Below are 20,897 nucleotides of genomic sequence, written 5' to 3' on the forward strand. Positions count from 1 at the left end.
AGGGAAAAGGGTCTGATATACCCCTCAACTTTGTCATTTGGAGCTGATATACCCCTCGTTATAAAAGTGGCTCATATATGCCTTTACCGTTATACAAACGGCTCATATATACCCCTGCCGTTACAAAATGGCTCACATATACCCTTCATTTGACGGAAGTTAAAAAATTAGTTTTAAATTTAAATTTATTACTTCTAATTTTTTTTAAAAAAATTATTTAGGGGTATATATGATTCTTCTATCAAAGTTCAAGGTATATTTTAATTTTTTTGATACATAAACTATTTTTTGACTTCTTTTATTATAATTATTTGAGTTTCTTATTCTCATTTTATTTTTTTCTTTCATTCCTTAGTTTAAAGTGAAAAAAAATTAAACTATTTTTTTTGTGTGTATTGTAATTTAATTTCGTATTCGAAGAAAAAATTTGGTCATCTATAATAAGTTTTACAAGAATATTAGTGAAACATAAATAAATTTGATTATCAAAATAATAATTATAAATCAGTCATTGAAACAAAAAAAGTCAAAAAAATATGTTTGACGAGAATTAAATTTACTCATATGGGATTATTTTTTTTAGAAAAAAAAAATAAAAATTTAGATTAAAATTATTATTTTTCATTTCTGTTAGAGGAAAAGGGTATATGTGAGCCATTTGTGTACAAGTAGGGGTATATATGAGCCACTTTCATAACCAGGGGTATATCAGCTCTAAATGACAAAGTTGACGGGTATATCAGACCCTTTTCCCAAATTAATATTATGTACCTCGATTTAAAATATGGCACTGCACCAATTCATCAAAAAAAAAAAATGATATGTTACTTAAAAAGTTTTACTTACCTAATGCTTAAATATTCTTCATGAAATTTCAAGCTCCGTCATTATTATTGTTACCTATTATAAAAACATGAGTCCCTTCTACCTTTTTCTATAAATCAATTATCTGAAAAGTTTTGTTCTTTCTTTTTTTAGTTTGTAAAACTCAAATATACTAGATATAGTAATGAAAAAAAAGGCTTTTCAACAAAAGTGATTTAGCTAGCGTTTGATATCAAATTTTTAAATTTTGTTGACGAATAATATTTGAGCCAAGTTTTTGGTCAAATTATACCATGTGTTTGGCTTCAAGTTATTTCAAGAATATTTAACTATTTCAATAAATATGATTTATATTCATATGTTCTAAAAATTATTAAAAATAGCCATAAATTCGTATTATCATTTTATAATGAATATGTTCCGTTAAAAAAAAGCCTTATACCATAATTGATAACAATCAACAAGAAAATATTAATATACACAAGACAATATATTAATCGCATATTTAAACTTGTCTTTGATTCCATTATAATTATAACCAATTAAAAACAAGTTGTTCCTTTTTATCAATTTTGTCACTCAAATTAGAATTTAAACTTTTTCAGAGGATGTAGTAACAAATATCAGTTGAAATTAATAAAAAATGAGTATTTTTTATAAAATATAAAAGTTTGGGATAGTTTTTGCATTTAAAAAAAAATTTCAAATATTAGAACTTGGCCCAAATACTAATTTTTTGTAGTATTTGAAAACTTGAAATACTTGACAAATGTATTTGACAAATGTATTTGCCAAATTGTATGACCGAACACCACTTCCCTATTTTTTTTCCAAGTTTTATCCAAATATTCTTGCGACCAAATGGGTCCTATTATAGTAGCTTTGTCATCTTGGGCATGTTTGGTACAAAAACCAATTTTTTCACACAAAAAATTGTTTTTCTAGAAAATTTCAAGTTTCTTAGGTTTGATAATTAATACAAAAAAAATATTATCGTAAAAATATTTATCGACCCAACACAATTAGCTAGAGCTAGAAATGGTACTATTGAAGATTAGTAGATAATTATCTTGACATAACATGCAACTGTTGATGTCTAAATATGATACTCATGTTTTTAGTGTTAAGACCCAAAATAATCACTTTGTGACATGTAAAAGTGAACCCATAAATCATTGAATTGTTGTGGGTTTGAACACAACAAACATGAGCAAAATAAAGATTTCAAATCTCAGATCACTTCTCACCATTTTGGATAAATAAATATCACCATGTTTCATCCAAAAAAAATTATAAAACATGAGCAACTTTACTTTGCTAGTTTTCTCTAGATATACTGTATATGTCTCTAGATACATTATATTTAAAAGATGTATCTCACGTCTCTCTTCTCTTTCTCTCTCTCTCTCACACACTCTCTCCCTCTCTTATACTTCTACTTTCATATATATATATATGTGTGTGTGTGTTTCAGAATGTATTTGTATGCGCCTCTAGATGCGTTGTGTATCTAACAAATATATCTCATCTCTCTCCTCTTTTTCTTGTTTGTCTCCCTTTCTAGTACCTCTACTTATTTGTATACACTTCACAATGTATCTATATTTCACAATTTCATGTATTTCTGTATTTAGTATTTTATCAAAAAAAATAAATTTGTATATCTAGTATTAAATATGCACAAATGTATCTTGTGTGTTTGTATATATCAATTTCATCAAATGTGTCTAATATCAAATATCTAGTGTATCTTGTATCATTATTATGTATATAGCTAGTATTAAAAATTGAGTTGGTGTATCCAATATATCTATGCATAGTTTTACACCTTGGTTCTGAGAGGGCATTGATACATTCTATATATTTGTGATAGTGTATTTGTGCATAAATATATCTATCTCATTTCAAATTTTTGATGTATCTAGTGTACATGTGCATAGATATTGTCTTGACACCGAAGTTAAACTCCTAACGTGGCCAACACTCGATACCATTGTTGGCACGAGCATATTAATAACATGACACTGAATTATGAGCATACATCTAGACATGAGCGAAAGTATATATAGTTTAAAAATATTCAGAGAGTCAAGTCTCGTAAAAGGAAACACTTTGCACAAAACATGAGTTATAGAATTGAAATCATTGATAAGGGACACGAAGGTTCAAACTAAAATGTAACTATTTGTTAATCTATGAAGCCTCTAAACATAGGTGAGAAGTGTATGTTGATACTTGATACAAGGCCCCTTGTATATCTTAAATGCAAAGTACTGAAAGTATACATTAAGCCCCAGGAAACAGAGAGGGGCTCATCAATAGCAAATGATATGAAATCTAGAGAATGGCCTGATCACACATTTGTATACCTAAGTTTGCATCAGTAAAAAGGTTTAATGCCCCCCGATAGAAAGGACTAAAGTACATATTGAAATATAAATGTTATATATGAAGATCAGGAGAAGCAATTAACATAGTCATGATCGTAATATAGGAAGATTAAAGGATGAGCTCATTCAGATTGCCTTAATGATACTTCTTTCATCATATTTTAGTTTATTATGGGAGTCTAAATTCAGTTGTGGATCCAGGATTTAAAGGTTGTGGGTGCTCACTTCCTTTAATATAAACCTTTTAGCAATCACATAGTATAAGCGTATGCTAACTCAAACTCTTCGATAAAAAAAAGTCCTTAATTAGAAAAAGGAAAAAGTTAAAAAAGAAAAAGAAAAAATAAGTTAAAAAAAGAAGCCCTTAATTAGAAAAAGGAAAAAAAAATAAAAAAGAAAAGAAAAAAGGGTGCAAAATTCGCTGGAAAAAGAAAAAAAAAGAATTGGACCCCGCTAGTGTACTTCTCACGCCTCTTGTTTACATGTGTAAACCAGCACGCCCATGCCTGCTTTCATTCTATGGGTGCTCATTTAGTCTTTAATAACGTATTTATCATATTTTCTTATATATATATGTCAATGAGTGCTCGAGCACTCGAAACTTACTTACTGAATCCGCATGTGAGTCTAATAATGTAACCGACCTAAATCACCATGTGAGCACATGAAATTTGTTCCGATTAGCTAGTCCATCTCATAACCTACTAGATATGAGTCATGCGTACACATCATAATGATCCATGACTAGCCCTTACCAAGGGCAAAGAAGAAGGATCGTAGTCGTCCGAACTAACAACACAATACTTAATTTTTGTCGTTTCAAACGTTCGTCATTTATATTTATGCCTTCTGGATTAATTATTTAGCTCCCTTTAGTTCATGCGATCGTGAACTAGCCCAAAGGATCATATTCATAACATTCAAGAATCATAGTTCATAAAATTTATTGATATCATCACGTTATGAGGTTACAATTCTTATCATAACTTTACATTCATGAGAGCATATCATAATATTTGGTCAAGCAAATATATGATAGCATCATAAAATTTACATTTGACGAAAATCATAATTTATAATTATAGGGTTCATAAAATAATAATTTTCGACTAAAGTGTCAAGATATAGTCAAAGAGTTATCGAAAGTCATAAAGAAAATCATTAGACTAGTTCTCAAGATAAGAGTTTTTCATTCAATAACTATTCGTAATTTCATTTAGAAAATCTTAGAAAACCATGGATAAAAGAATTATAAAAAAAAAAATTGAAACTTTCATGGAGAGTTCTTGGGGTTTCGTGAAGATTCAAGAACAATTAAAAAATATGGGGTTTCGTCCTAACCCAAATTCATTCATGGAGGAATCTTTAAAATCATGAAAACGTAGTTTGTGGTAAAGAATAAGGTGTTTTTATACGTGGAGAGATAGTCTTACATATCTTAATGATGAATCTCGAAGAAAAACCTTGAAAAATAAACCATTATCTTGGTGTTTTCTTAAAGTTTTTAAGCATAGATGAAAGAGTTTAAATAACGAAAACTGATTGACTGATTTTTTGAAGAAATTTAACAGTCGTATTGGAGTTGTGAGATGAGGAAAAGGTGGAAACACCCCCCTAATACATAAAAAGTAGAGAACAATTTTTTTTAAAGAAACGTGCGCGGTCACGCAGTTGGAGTCTAGGTCGTGTGACTATTCACTCAACCTTAATAGGAGCACTGACCTAACCGTGCTGTCATGCAACTAACATCCTCTTCACACATGCTGCATATTGACCAATAAAATGAGATAACTTTTAGCACATAATTTGAATAAATGAGAAGAGTCCTTCCTTTAATTTGATAGGCAACATAGGACACATAACTCTTTATATTATAAGAGATATTTTTGTTTGATGTTGTCCCAATTAAAATTTTACACTGAAACTCAATTGACAAGAAAATTTTAAATTCAACTTTGTGCTAGAAGGTTCTTATCAACTTAATTCATCCCCAAAACTCTTTCTACATTTAAAAATCGACCCTCACACCTACGCGCAATTATGAATCACCTGTTATGCTGGTAAGAAAAAGAAGAAATGCATAAATAAAATTATGTCTTAACTGGTGACTTTCCATGATTATCTTGTAATTAATAACTTTCCTTTAAATTTTGGTAAAAGTAAAAGTTCAAGATTCTTGAATCTTTTCCCTTTTTAATGATTTTTTGACGAATCAAAACGGTTCAAAGTCGATGTTATTATTGCCTTAATCTACATGGTTAAGGCATAAAATAGAGGGGAAGAAAGCATAGGAGAGATATGTGTCATTAAGCAATTAATTTGAAGTATAATGTGATTTAATAGATATGATAAAAATGTGGTCTTTGTTTTAATTATTATAGATGAATGTTTTCAACACTCAGATTCATGGTGCTATTCGTAACAATCCTCCTTAAAATTGGGCTTGTGCAGAGCAAAAACCATTCCATATGATGATATTTCAAAGTTCATGCTTAGGGGTGGGAGCTATAGCCACCTCATGTTGTCTAGTTGCGTAAAATTTCCTCATATTATATATATATATTTAAAGTTTAATAAAAATTATCCCTTTGGCACCAATTGTAAAATTTCAAATACAAATTCTAAATAGTAAAATTATTTTGATAGTCACACACCATCTGATAAAATTTCTGATTCAGTTGGTAACTCTCTCTCCTTTCTTCTTTGTTATAATATAATTATACAATCCAGACACCGTTGTGACGGGTTCGCACATTTTTTTGAGTTTTACAACATTTACCCATAAAATTATAACATACAAAAAATTATATAAAATATCTGTTTAAATAAGACTTCAAAAAATAAATTTAGCTACAAAATCTGTGACCAAATTGAAGCTTCACACTGTGAACAGTATCTATAAATAAATACCTTCACACTTCTGCATCAGCTTTTACAAATTATTAAGCATAATTAATTTGAAATTTTGCACAAGATTAAAAAAAATCGCTTATGCTTATGAAAACAAATCTATACTACACCATTTCACGCCAAAAAATACTTAATAAAATCGACAAAAAAATGAAGAATCGCAGAATAGAGATGTCTGAAGTAGATCTATGAAATAAAGGAGGTAAAATAAACTCAATACATAGAGCCGTCCAAAATATCATATATCAAAAAAGCTACTCTGGAAAACGCAGAAATAATCCATAGAACAGAAGAAATGCATAGAGACTATACATAAACGAAGCAGTTCCTAGTAACATATCATATATTCATATACACCAGAAAACACGAAGAAAACTGAAATGCAAACAATGAAAAAGCAGTAGAAAATTGAGACAAACTCATCTCACTCTCTACTCTTCAAAAACTTCAGATCCTGAGTGCAGATCCGAAGAGGAAAGCGAAAACAGTGACAGCACAGCCAGCGGCGAATGACGGAGAGATAGATCCGGCGGAAGAAGCAGGTGCCGGTGCAGGTGCGTCGGCAGCTATTGTATTTCCGATGAGAAAACAAACAACGACAATTACAGCAAGGACTGATGAAGTTGCCTTCGAGACCGCCATTTCTGTTGAGAAGTGAAACTGAGAAAAGTGAAGGGAGAGATGTTAAATGGCGTTACGAGGCAATAACGGTGGTGATGTGTGAGGTGAGAGGTTGATATATAGCCCGTAAGTGAGAATTCGGGCAGGCTGCCCGGGGGATTTACAGGCTGGCTGAGTAGTTGAATGGGAGGTGGGGTCCACTAACGGTTAGTATGATTTTTCTTTTAAGGGAAGTTTTTGTGGTTGTCACGACGACGTTTAAGTGGAATCCGATGCAACTTTTGGAATTCGAATCAAATGCTTTTTTTTATGATCTTCACGCGCCTACCAAGGTGTTGGATCGCGTGTTTAACGCCTACAAATCTCTAATTCCTATTTTTTTTTTTTTACTTATAATGATTTTAGTTTGTTTCTTTCACTTATTTTTCTACTTCACCCAAATTTAATTTCCTAAGAGAGAGAGAAATTAAAGTGGATATTGATATGTTTTTCATTTAAAACTACGAATTTTTAATTTATTTATAATAATTTGAAATGAAGAAAATGAACTCCTTATGTGAACGAAATTTTGTCCAAATAAATCCTTGCGTGCCATTTTGCCTTTGATGAAATGGAAGTGTATCTTCAATTGTTTAACTTGAGGACTCAAAAATCATTAGCAAGGGTGTTGAGTTAGATTGAGCAAGGAATTTCATGTGGTGCATGTTCATTGTAGAAGGGAGGGGGAGGGGCTAAATTTGAAGTCTTGCAATGTTTTTTTTATTGTTGCGCATTTAAAGAATTGCGATTATAAATTTTTTAATTGCAAATTTTTATAAAATGCTTCACTTGCTAATTATCAAATATATAATAAAATAGTTTACAATTTAATATTGAATGAACAATAAATATATAAAAGAAAAGGATTAAATCATACAGAGCCCTTTAAAGTTAGGCTTAAATCATACAGAGCTCCTTAAAGCTGTTTGCATATTTCGCTTGAACACCTCAATTAAGGCTTGTACCTATTGAACACTTTTATCATTCAAAATTAGTACCTATTAGACAATTTCCGCTGACATGACAAAAAATATGCAATACACATTTAGTGAGCGCGTGGAGGGATATTTTAGTTTTTATTTTTTATTTTTTTGATCTCTTTCTTCTTCTTTTTTCCAAAATCATAACTCTTCCAACACCACCACCATCCCGCCATTGCCGCCGCCTCCCCCACCAGCATCTACTCTTGTCTTCTCTCTTTTCTTCAGCCATCTCTCCCTCTCTCTTATCATTGTCGATTTCATCTGAAGAATACCATTATATTTTCTCTATTTTCTTAAAATTTGGCGATCATTATCATCTTTATTCACCGGGAAAATATGGTACTCACACTATCACTATTCTTTTCCTCTCTCCATCCTCCCTTTGTTCTTCTTGAAAAATAAATATCTTAACCCAAATGTATCATTTTTTAAAAAATAAAAAAAACCTATCTGAAAAAAATTAATAGTTGAATTAAGAGGACGGACGACGATGACGGTGAGTGGACGGCCATAATATGAATAGAGAAGTTGCACATTTTTCACCCCTTGACCTTGATGATGCTTTGAACATGCTCAATGATTCATTGATTATAAATTTCTCTATACTCCATTAATATATGATTGAAGTTGTGAATGAGTAAAATTCTTTAGCTCAACACAGTGAAACGAATTGAAGGTCTTTCATGGTTTTAAAATAGATTTTCCTTTTCTTTTTTTCAAAATTTCACCTATATGTTGTTAATTCGTTAATTTGTCCCGTAATTGTGAGTGTATTATACACGTATAATACTTTTATCTGATTGTTAAAAAAGTGTTTAAATAATTCAAATTTAAATGGGTAAAAGTGTTCAATAAATATTAATCTTACTTGAGGTGTTTAAATAGAATATGCAAACAACTTTAAAGGACTATATATAACTTTAAATTAAAAAAAAAGAGATAATTTGATTTGAAATTTGAGAGGAAGTTACGGAAGAACGTGAAAGGCAAGCGTTAGGTAAGCAAAGTTGGGAAGTAGTGAGGCATTCAGAGGAATGGGACCCACCATACGGCGTAAAATTGAGACAGCCAATAACAGCAAGACACGTCGATGTTTGGGAAGAACAAGCGTCAACTTCATCAGTCAAGGAACAACATGTGGTAGTTGCTTCTTTTCTACCTTTTTTACCCCTAAATAATACTTAAATTACTCCATTCGTCTTTTAAATTTCGAAATTTAAGTAAGTTCATTTTTAATAATAAATATTTTTTTAATATTTTGACTTGTTAATAATTGGAATTTTGTTGTATTTGTTACGTAATTTACAAGTATATAAATTTTATTTTTTATTTTTTTTTAAATTTATGCGCTAATTTTTGATCAAATATAAATGACTTGACTTTCGAAAAATGAAAAGTCTCACATAAAATAATTTGCATCTACATAAAAAAATTTACGACTTATTTTAGGCCACAATTTCAAAAGCATTTTTCTTCTATTAATTTTTTTGTCAAGATCAAATTGTATCACATAAAATAAAATGAATAAAAAAGTACATGATTTTTATATCCTTTTTTTTAATCATTCATAACTATATTTTAGTTTTAATAATACATTTCTTTCATGTGTCATGTTTTAAGTCACAAAATCTACCCATTTTAGAATTCATATCACAATATTTAAAAAAGAAAACTTCAAATATATGTCAAATTAAAATAAACTAAATTAATTGATTTAATAAAATACTTTCTCCGTATGGTATTGTTTGTCATTATTTCTATTTTTAGAATCAAATTATAAAAATTTTGACTAATTTAAGATGTATTTTTTTATCATATTAATATGTAAAAAATTGTAATTTATAATATTTTTCATATAGTTTTAGAATATCTAATTTTTTTGTTTAAAATATCAAATTAATGTGATCTAATTTAAAAAATTATTTAAATTGACTTTTGATAAACGCCAACATGACAAACAATTTCGAACAGGGAGTATTTATTAAAAAATATGTTATGGACAAATACAATTTGGACAGATGGGAATACAACGCAACAAAAAGTATCACATGTGCTTCCAGAAGCTTCCTATATGGTGTACGTGTCATCATTTCGCTCCCAAATTTATTGGCTTTGCCTTTTCCAATTAAGGTAAACTTTAAATTACGAGTAAAATCTCACTAAACTAAATATTTGATAAATTAATAATTTTTTCAAAATAGTTTTTGTTATAAATTTATTGAATTGTGTGGATTGTGTGGATTGTCCTTTAGATATACTCAAGACTTAATTGTATTCATGTATACATGTTTCCAAGGTGATAAGAATCATTTGGATAACTATGTACCTACTAATTGGGCATTTATCATGGTGACCTTTGGGGTGATATCTCAACTTTATAAATAGAGATATCATTCACCTTTTGTATAATATACTTGAATAAAAAGAAAATTCCTCTTCTTCTATCTACTTCTCTTGCATTCTTCTCTTTATGATTATATTCTTATGAGTTTGATTTTATAACAATTTTTTTATTTTCAGATTCGACTTGAACTAATGGAAAAGTTATTTGTTTCCATAAGATAATATATTTTCAAAAGATCTCTATATAAATATATCGTCTCACTAATATTATAAATTAATAATCTTTAAAAAGTATAAATATATCTAACACGATTTAGTAAAATGTGATTATATTGTGTTTTTTTTTTGTTAAACTTTAAATCTAGTTGAGGTTATCTCTAATTTTTTTATTGCATTCAAAAACTTTGGTATTGTCTTTTCGAACTGCACCATAATATTGAGAAGAATTCTAGATACGATTAGTGTTTCTATACGCATAATTGGTTCCAAAGATATTGTATCATCTACAATTTCATCTCAACAGTTTTTTTATGGTACCCATAATTTCTTCTAAGCTCTGGACTACTAAATATGTATCATTTTCACTTGGATAATTTAATAAGTTATTAACGTTCACTTTATTGTGTCAACCGAGGTCATTAATCATGATTTCAAGTTCATGAATGACGATATCACAAGTGGGGGAGTTCATTCATATTCTCTGATTTTTCATCCTCCAAACAAGTTATGCAATATCGAAAATAATTTTTGTTGTCTTTTGCTGAATATTTGTCGTTTGAACTGGGATCGCAACATTCATAGCATTCAAAACATTAATTTTTTTCTGAATTGATTTCATGTCTCACTTCATTGCTTTCTAATATCCTACGATAAAATTCATTATGATAATACATCTCAAAAGCTTCTATTATCCGAGCATCACAAGACTGAATCTTAAAAAACTCTATAAATTTATGATTATTAATTTATCAATTCAATCACATCTCAATAAAATAATAATATTTACTATTCCAACTATATTAATTTAATGAGATTTTTACTGTAACTTTTTTTTTTTACATTCAAAATTTATATTTATTATATAAAATATATATTGTACTAATTTTCATTTCCAAGTATTTTTAAAAACTAAAAAGATTCTTTAAAACTAGTAATCATTAATAAAATTAAAATTTTCGTATCTCATCTAACTATATTATATAATCTTGCAACAAAAGAGCGTTCCTTCAAATACATGTGGCTCTATTAGCGATAGTGACAAATTCAAAAAGTGTAACCTCCAAGTTAAATATGGGGTAGTAGCTATTTGACATAAAGTATAATATTTTTAAATAGCTATGTAGTACTTACTAATGTTTGCTTAATTTATAAGTTTCTATTAATCTTGTCTTTTGGTTAGGGCTAGTAAATTGGCCTACATATTAGTTGTAAGATACTTTTGGTCTCATTTGTGATGACACACGCAAGTGTTCAATAATTTCCTTCTACCACAATAACATACATTTTTTTTTCTGTCATAATAATTATTACAATTTTCTTTTTTAAGTAAATGATTTAAATTTTGATTAATAATTTAATCAGTGGCAGATTCAAAATTTTCATTCAGGAGGTTCGAAAAATAGAAATATAAATGTGTAAATAAGTCTTTCGAAATGGGCCCTTTGAATTCTTTTGGGTTGAAAACCACACATATCCAGGATTTTCGTTCAGGAGGTTCGAAAAATAAAAATATAAATGTGTAAATAAATCTTTCAAAATGGGTCCTTTGAATTTTTTTGAGTTTAAAGCCACAATTTTTTTGCAGCTTAATATTCATGGGTGTTACATGAGCCATCTATTTTTTATTTATTATTGAGGGGGTTCAAAATATATACATCTATAGAAATATAAAAAATTTACCTTATATATCATATATTTTTTTGTCGAAGATGTTCAGTTAAACATCCTGAATCGAACGTGGATCCGCCCCTAATTTTAATGTGAACTTTTCAAATAAGTGTGCCAAAACTGGGGATGGTATCATATTATAAGAGGCAAGCATGCTTTTTGCTCGTAGTTTAGCTCTTACTTTTTCTTACCTTTTTATTATATAAATAAAGCATGAATGATGGGGTGTGCAGTAGTTTTCTTACCTTATTATATTGATATAAAAAAATATTCATTCTATCTTGTGACTTTTTGATTTTTGAGAATTATATAGTTAAGTTCGATCGAAAAGTTACGCATGAAATTTTTTAACTTTTTGAAATGAAATTTATATATATTTGTAAACTACGTAAAAAAAAATATTACAAGTCGCAATAATTGATAATTCAAAATGTTTAAAAGATCTATGAAAAACTTATAATCAAAGATAGATTTATTTAAATCTCGAAATTTTAAAAGTGTCACATAAAATGAGACGACGAGATTACAATTATACTTCTTCCATCTTTCCATCTCATATTAGTTGATTAATTAAGTTTTTGGTCGAAAACAGACACTAACTTAAACTATGTCGTTAAGTTATACTTTTTAATAGAAAATATATTTTCAACACTCAAAGTATTTAAAGCGTAACTAATTTCTTACTTCAATTAAAGTTGTTTAAAAAATTAGCAAATTCCACATAAAAACGTGTGTCACTTTAATTTGATAAAAAGAAAATGAACAAATTTAAGGATGTATTAATTTTTGTTATAGAGTTATTATTAGTTTTGAAAATTATAATATTACTATCTACGTCCACTTTTAATTGTTACAATTTTCTTTTTAGAATTAAACGATAATACTTTGACTAATCGTTTATGATGTATTTTTCTATCATATAGACATATGCCGAAAAAAATATAATTTATAGTTTTTTATGTATAATTTTTGAATATCCAAATTTTGTTTAAAATAGCGAATTAATGTAATTTAATTCACTTTAAAAATTAGTCAAAATAACTTTCAAAAAGCGCAACATGACAACTAAAAGTGAATAAATAAAGTACTAATAACCCCGTTGAAGTGTAATGATCATATGTATATAACGTACATCCCTATTAATAGGTTACATTTTTCTACTCTTTTTTGAAAGTTGATGATTATTCATAGTTATTATCTTGACAATAAAGAAGAGTTCGCAGTTCCATCAATTGAGTTATTGATGGAATGAGGACTGCGTTCAAGCCTGAGAGAGGTCCAAGTCTTGAAATTGGGCTAGGATCAGCTATTGAATTCGTCCCATCAAAAGGAAAAGACGATAACTATCAATTCAGACTCTTTTTCCAAAATTTGGCTCGAACACCTCCACACCAACTATCAGGAGAAATAAATAGATGGGAATATCTATATATTAAAAAGAAAACCGGTGATGATTAGATAAAAGAAAAATTGAAACATGTAAGCCACAATATTTAACTCAATTTTAAGATCATTTGCTGTCTCTCACTAACTATCTAAATCGAATATCAACTAAGCATGTTCTGTTTTGAAGGCTACCTTCGAATTAATTGAATATCATGTTCTTTTTTTTTTTTTTAATATTCAAAATATTCTTCAAAAATAAAAAACATCTCTTTTTTTGGTTAAATTGGGGCTAGGCAAAAGAAGAAATGGAGGAGGGGATTATAAGATGACGTAAAATTTAACCCCGATAATCTTTACAACTTGCGGGATTTTCATGTTATGAAAAAGAAGTACTAACTTGTAAAAAATTTAAACTGCACGTTCAAACAAAACTTCAATCTCACATCATAATTTCATATCACATGTACAAACGGGTCCATAGCAGTCACATTTTAGGCTAACTAACTCTGATGCATGTACATCATCTAAGTGTATCAGCAACGAAGTCCAACAATAAAATCAACATGATAGGCAGATAATGGCCTATCTTTAACCTACCGGGGACTACAACAACAAGAAAATACTCGGTATAATCTCACGAGTGAAGTCGTTAATAGAACAGATATTAGATTTTTATAATCTAGAAACCTAAGTATTTTGGGGCTAGCAGAAACAGAGGTTCCAAAGCACTTGGAGCAAACTTCCTTGCAAACAGATAGCAGATTGATGTGTTTCGGTTGTTGTACGTACAGTTTTGTCCTTGCAGCATTCTCTTCATAAACTCTTCTGTGATATCTGATTTTCCAAAAGTGGCAGGGTGAGCTCCGCCCCTCGACCAGTCAACCCATGTTATACTTCTGTTTGCCAAGAGATTTGATGCTTGAATAGTCAGCATTGTTGGGAAGTAGTGCTCGTCTACGTAACATGCTGGCCTGCAAAACTCAGCAAACTTGGGGTAGAATATTGTGTCTTCGACTATGAAAAGGGCAAGCTTCCTACTCATTTCAAACCATTGTGATCCTTTGCGCCACTGAGAAACGTTAACCTCTGGTAACATATTCTCATCATAACGTCCTCTTCCATATGGTCCAGGATCATCAAATGCACCAACAAAGCTATGCTTTGACTGACTTATGTACTTGTAGATGACATTGAAATTGTAGAGCGGAATGCATGACTCAGAAAGCAGAACAAACCACTCGTTGGAGATGTCGAGCAATGCATTTGCAAGGAGTCTTCTCTCGGCATCACACATACTCATCTTTCCCCATTCTGTCACCTACTAAGAATGAAGTTACAACGTCATCAGCAATTTACAAGTCACAACTAAGCTCAATTCCATTATAAAACATTTCTGAGAGAAGTTCCTAGCGAAGATAGAAAGACGTAAAACCATCCCAAAGAGAGTCATAGATAACGTGAGATGACTACTAGAATACAAAAGAAGTCATGATAAACCAGCGGCAGAAAAATAATTAACAAAAAAAATGAGAAGAGAGAAGTTTTGCAACATCTCTGAAGATTTTCATCAATGCTTTTGCAGCAAGTTACATTAATGAAATGCTACTTGGTGAAACCATCATTCACTGAACATTTACAGACCATCACAGAGGATTATTACTATAATAGAAAAGTCTTGTTCGTTTGCAAGCTAAGTTGCTTCTTTATCAGTAAGTAAGCTGAGTGCTATGCGTTCTTTTCCTTTTTTTTTTCTTTTTTTGGGGATAACCGAGTTATTCCTGAGGGGCAGCAGCACATGTATCAAAACTCGGTAGATAACAGGCACGCCTCTACCCTTCTCCACTTAAATACCAGATATTTATCTGAATCAGGGTTTGAATCCCATGACATGCGCCTAACCCACACATTATTTGTTTTGACTTACTGGAATTACAAATGCTAATATGACATTATCATATACAACACTCATGCATAAGAGCTAGCGGCCAAACCTAATGCAATATGATTATTAGCCTCCTCATATATTTTTAAAATTCACTTTAAAAGCTCCTTGTTCATCATCCTGCTCACTTTCCTACTACCTATGGGAAAGACAAGATCAGCTCAGATCAATGGAGCAAAATCACGAAACAGAACATATAAACTAAAACTGAGAGGTATTAACACAAGGATACAAATGTAATGCAAAAGATACAGCTCAGACGATTTGGTGTTGGATGAGATGACTGACAAATATTAGAAATATTTGCTGAGGACAAAGATTTTTCAGGCAACCAAAACGATCTTTGACATTAGTTTTCACCTTCAAAATTTTCCCCTTGTCAGTGCTATTTAAAACACTTTTGAAGCTAACAGTGTGAGATAAGAGGTTTGTCTGAGCTTTACCTATTATCAGAGCACATCCACAAAAACTTGAGCAGACAGTCCTAAACTTAGATCAAAATTTTCAGCATTTAATCTTTCAAGTATTCAGAAGTCAAGTCACCCACTCCAAGCTCAACTGTCAAGTGGCATGCCAAAATAGACAATTACACTGCAGGTAAGCGTGCTCCGGAGATATAATTTACAGTGAACAACTGAAGAATGACTTAAACACGCCACATCACTCCATTACTTCTAAATTTGGATGCCCATAGATTCAGATATATGGTGACACCAACGGAGGTACTCCCAAATCAATATAACATCCACACAGATTCGAAAAATAGGGTATAACCATTTAGCAAGGAGATGGGAACTCACAGGAAACTATGACCAACGAAAAGAGACTCTACATGACTTGTTGAACATAATTGTCCAACAAGAACCATAGTACAGATCTTGCTAGTTCATACTAGTCTATTAGAATAAAAATCATAAATGGTACTGTGCTTACCTGAAAAGGTTGACTTGTTTGATAGGGTTTTGTTCATAAAGAAAGGCCTGCAGTAACTAGTTCAAACTACAGGACTTAAGATCTTAAAAGTTTTTATAACAAACAAGCGCTTCAACATTATTTGTTATCCCACTCAGTACCACCTCAATGGTGTACCTTTAAGATCAATCCATCATCTTTTTATTTGGTAATCAACTTCCACAATCAGATATGCTCATGAAACTGGATAACTGATACTTGTAGAGAGAATTTGCATAAACGTTCAAATCTCTCCTTCAAGAAGCTTACAACAATGCATCCCAAAATCCAATCTTCAGATGGTTTGCAAAGAGGAAAAACAAGGCCAAAAACCACATATTCATTAATTATCTCTTTTTCTTTAATAATCTTGCTGTCCAGGTATGTTTGTGTGCACCTTGACTAATTCCCAGGGTACCTACTACCTCCGTCCAGCACAAGTACCAAGAAACTTTGCCATCAATGCTTGAATTCTTAGCATCCGCTGAGATATAAGACTTCACGATTCTTAACCAACTTCATTGACCACTAGGCCACACCCCTGAGTACATTAACCATGTCTTTAACATTATCGTACAATATTAGTTGATTGATCAGGTTTCCCACCTTAGATATGACTACACACTTCATCCAAAATGTTCGCAGTGTCCATCGTGATATATGGGTAAAGTACCACTTTTGGGCATATGCAGTAGAATATGCTTGCCCAGAGCTTAAATGAAAACATATATCTCTAACTATTAGCACAACAATACAAATAGCTTATCCTCTCGCCAACTCCAATGTAAAAAAATAAATTTTAAGAAATAGATAAGTAGCCTAGCAGAATTGATCCTCCACCTCCAAACTTGAGGGCTTCAGGTCATCAAGGGAGCAAATGGGGAGAGGATCACTGCAAAGGAATTGCCTTATTGGTCATGAAGAATAGATGAATTCCCCCAACACAAAAAGTAAACCTTGATGAATGAAGTCCAGTCATTAAGGAAGCATGAGTTGGGCTAACAAACCAAAAATGCAATCTAGTACAATGTCAAGCCATATCTCTTTTGCAGGAACAAGTTACATGAACAGACGTAATAGAATATCAGTTTAGATAGTATTACAAACTGCAGAGACTCTACATACCACCATCCATCATAAAAAACACAAAAACAAGAAAAGGCAAATCTGCAGGGACATACCTGGCTGGGAATTTGCCTCTTGTAAAACACTGACGAGACTGGGAAATCAGCCTCAAATGATGGCAATGAATGAATATAAATTGAATAAAACCCCTGATGCCCCTTAAAAAACCTCTCCCAAATAGGTGCCAATGGCAATGGTCCTTTAGTCAAGAACATGAATGCAATCTTAGGAACCCTCTTAAACGGATACTTCTTTACCCTGGGCACCATTGAAGCCCTCCATAACAACTCTTTATCAGACATAGTATGTAGCAAATTAGATGGAGGATTAATCCAACTATCTAAATTTTTAGATTCTTCCTCAAGACATGGCAATAAACTAGGCTTTATTGTAGGAACTATGCTATGAAATCCAAAATACTTGATCATATAAATACTAGCCACAGAAAAAGTAAAACACAAAAACAGAAACAACATCAGCAAGTGTAGCAGCCTTTGTGGCAAAGCCCTAGTTATGCCATTAGTCCTAGGTACAACTAATGGATCTTTATTCTCCTCCACCATTTGAACAACTCTTGATTGCATCTAATTAACCATCAACTGTTCCCCTTCTGGGTATCAACAATCTAGCATAAAACTATTTTTTCAAAACCCTCAAAAATTGCAAAACCAAGCTTCAGACTTGGTCAAATTACTGTAAAGACTGGAACTTTACAGTAACCGTTTAGAATTGAATGCAGAAGCAGATTAATTTGGAAAAAAAATTGTGATGAAGAATTAAGAAAATACAGAGAATGGGCAGGACTAATCAACTTTTGACAATTAGTAAATGTTATTTAAGGAGATATAAATGGAAAAAGACTCTTTATTAGTCTAATCTTGACTAGTATGAGTTAATTTTGAGGCTGAAAGACCAGATTTTTAGGCATAAAAATGTGAAATAGCAAAGGTGGTAGGGGGAAGATTGAGGAGATGTAAAGAATCAAGATTCTGGTGGGAGGGAACGTGTTTGGAGAATGTTGGCACATCACATGCGCAAAAGAAGAGAGAGAGAGATCCCTTCCAACTTCAGGTTGGTGAGTGGGTGGTGGGGTAGGTGAGGTGGTGAAGGTAGACAGAGTGAGTGGGGTCCTTAGATGGGTTGAGGGTTTTTTCAAAGGTTTTACTAAATGGGGTCGGGGGAGGAAGACTAGAATATATGCAGATTTTATTACTGTTTCGTTAAAAATAGAGAGATCATTTTCAAAAGATCCTTGACTGAACTATATCAAACCTAAGTAAAGGAGAAAAAATAATGAAAAAAAGTATAATAATTAATAAGAAAAGTAAATAAAATCTACAAGAAAGGAACAACACTAACAATAAAATAGTTTGATAATTAAAATACAATTCAAAATATATGACGATAGATAACAAAAGAAAGACAAGACAAGACTACATTCCTGCTAACTTTCTACTTGAATAAGTGGTCTCAACTCCATTCTATCTTGAGTTATGTTTTCGGTAATATGAAGTTGCATCTTGTCATGTCTAATTACCTCTCACCAATACTTTTTTGGCATGTCTCTACCCTTCTATGTACCTTCTACAACCAACCTCTCATACTTGCACACTAGGTGTCTGTGCACCTTCTCTTCATATGCCTAAACTATTTCAGTCTCACTTCTCTCATCTTATCCGCCACAGAGGTCATGACTCTTACCTTCTCTCGAATAACTTCATTCCTAATCATGCCAGTTCTAATATGTCCACATATTCATATGACGTGCATCTTCTAAATATGTGGGTTCTTGATTGACCATCACTCCACTCTATAAAACAACCACGGTCTAATCACCATTATGTAGAACTTACTATAAATTTAGGTAATATCTTATTATCACACAAGACTCTAGAAGCAAGTGTCACACCCTAAATATGGAGGGGCGCGTCCAACACCTAATGTCTCATTTGACTAAGCCAACCGATATTTTGAATGCAAGTTGTATTTCCATAAGATTATAAAATTTGGGCTCATAAACTTCCGATACAAAACAAAGGGCAGCCATAAACACCCTAAGTGTTACAATAAGCCTCCATTTTATTTATATTATCGCAATGCAACGTGAGATATCATCATCGATGAATTACAGACTAAGATAATTATTATGATACTATATTAGTCTATCATGTTGATATACTTGGTACTATTTTTTTTTTCTCTTTTACTATTTGGTTTAAAATGGTTAAATGGATTAGACCAATATTTTCAGTTCATATTTATGGAACTAGTTCATTTTTCTCAAGTTTTAATGAGACGAATCAATTATATTTCATTTGGACAAATAGATTTTAATATATTATTAACTCATAAAAATAAAGACAAATATGAGTATTCATACTCTATCATGGCAAGTCAACTCAAATATAATGTATTGTCATTTTTAAAAAATAACAAAAATATATATATTTTGATTTATTGAAAGTTAAATATATTCCGTCATATACTCAATCAATATTCTTTTAATATTTTTAAAAATTAGTTTGATCTTTTATTATTTTGAATTTAGTTTTTATATAGAGAAGAGACATATTTTCATTGAACTTGTTTCGAAAAGTCATGTACACGCTTAGACTATCTTGATGACTTATTACAAACCTCTACTTTTAAAAGGGAATTTATTTACCCCTTAAAACTGACATGGCAAAGAAAAAAAAATTAAAATAAAACTAAAAGCTTCAATTAGAAATAAAAATAATAATTAGAATCACTTTCAACATCCCTTCCTCTACTTACACACCTCTTCTTCTTTTCCACATCTCTTCTTCTTTATCTTCTATTTTACATCACAATATGAAAGCATAATTTTTCTTTTTGATTTGCAATTAGGTTAATTCTCATAGATTTGTTAGTGAATAATTATATTTTGTGATAATTTTTACTAAAAGGAAGAATCTGAAAAGAGTTTTGGATATATCTAAGTAAATACTCAAGTTATGTTTAGATGATTTTGATTTATTGTTTCTATCTTTTTTATTTTTCGACTTTGTTAAAGAAATTGTCAGTATTATCAATTTTTAGGTTTGGGTGTAATTAGTGGTGGCAAATGGGCGGGTTGGGTCAAATGTGGGCGAGTTGAAAATGGAAAAACATAAAATGGGTAATCATTCAACCCGCCCATATTTGATATGGGTAAAAATGGATTGGGTAATAAATGGGTTGGGTAAAATACTAATTTTCTCCATATTTCATGAATAAATAGTTCTTTATTAGGATTCAATATGGAGAAAATATTTTAGTTGTTTTTAGATGAAATATGTTCAAAATGCTTTATCTAGTTTTATTTTATTATAAAAGTAAAAAAAAACTTTAAAAAAAATTCGAAATTGAGGGGGGGAGGATCCAGGGTAGGGTAAAAAAATAAATATTTAAAGTGAAAAATCTTTTTTAAAAATAAACTTAATATTTTTGAAGGGTGGGGGTTGGTAAGGGGTAGAGGGTGGGGGACTGGTAGGG

At 30.9% G+C, this 20,897-nt stretch overlaps 1 protein-coding gene across 1 annotated transcript; it reads right to left on the bottom strand.

Annotated features, from left to right (window-relative positions):
• Window positions 1–13,804: 13,804 nt before the first annotated feature.
• On the bottom strand, window positions 13,805–18,477 carry LOC107026890 (glycosyltransferase BC10). The gene is made up of 2 exons (XM_015227999.2): window positions 17,459–18,477; window positions 13,805–14,702 (listed from the first exon to the last, which is right to left on the bottom strand). The coding sequence occupies exons 1-2, from the start codon at window positions 17,984–17,986 to the stop codon at window positions 14,064–14,066; spliced, it is 1,167 nt and encodes a 388-aa protein (XP_015083485.1). The 5' UTR covers window positions 17,987–18,477; the 3' UTR covers window positions 13,805–14,063.
• Window positions 18,478–20,897: the final 2,420 nt, after the last annotated feature.

The sequence above is a fragment of the Solanum pennellii genome, chromosome 8 (assembly GCF_001406875.1).
Source record: "Solanum pennellii chromosome 8, SPENNV200".
Taxonomy (NCBI): domain Eukaryota; kingdom Viridiplantae; phylum Streptophyta; class Magnoliopsida; order Solanales; family Solanaceae; genus Solanum; species Solanum pennellii.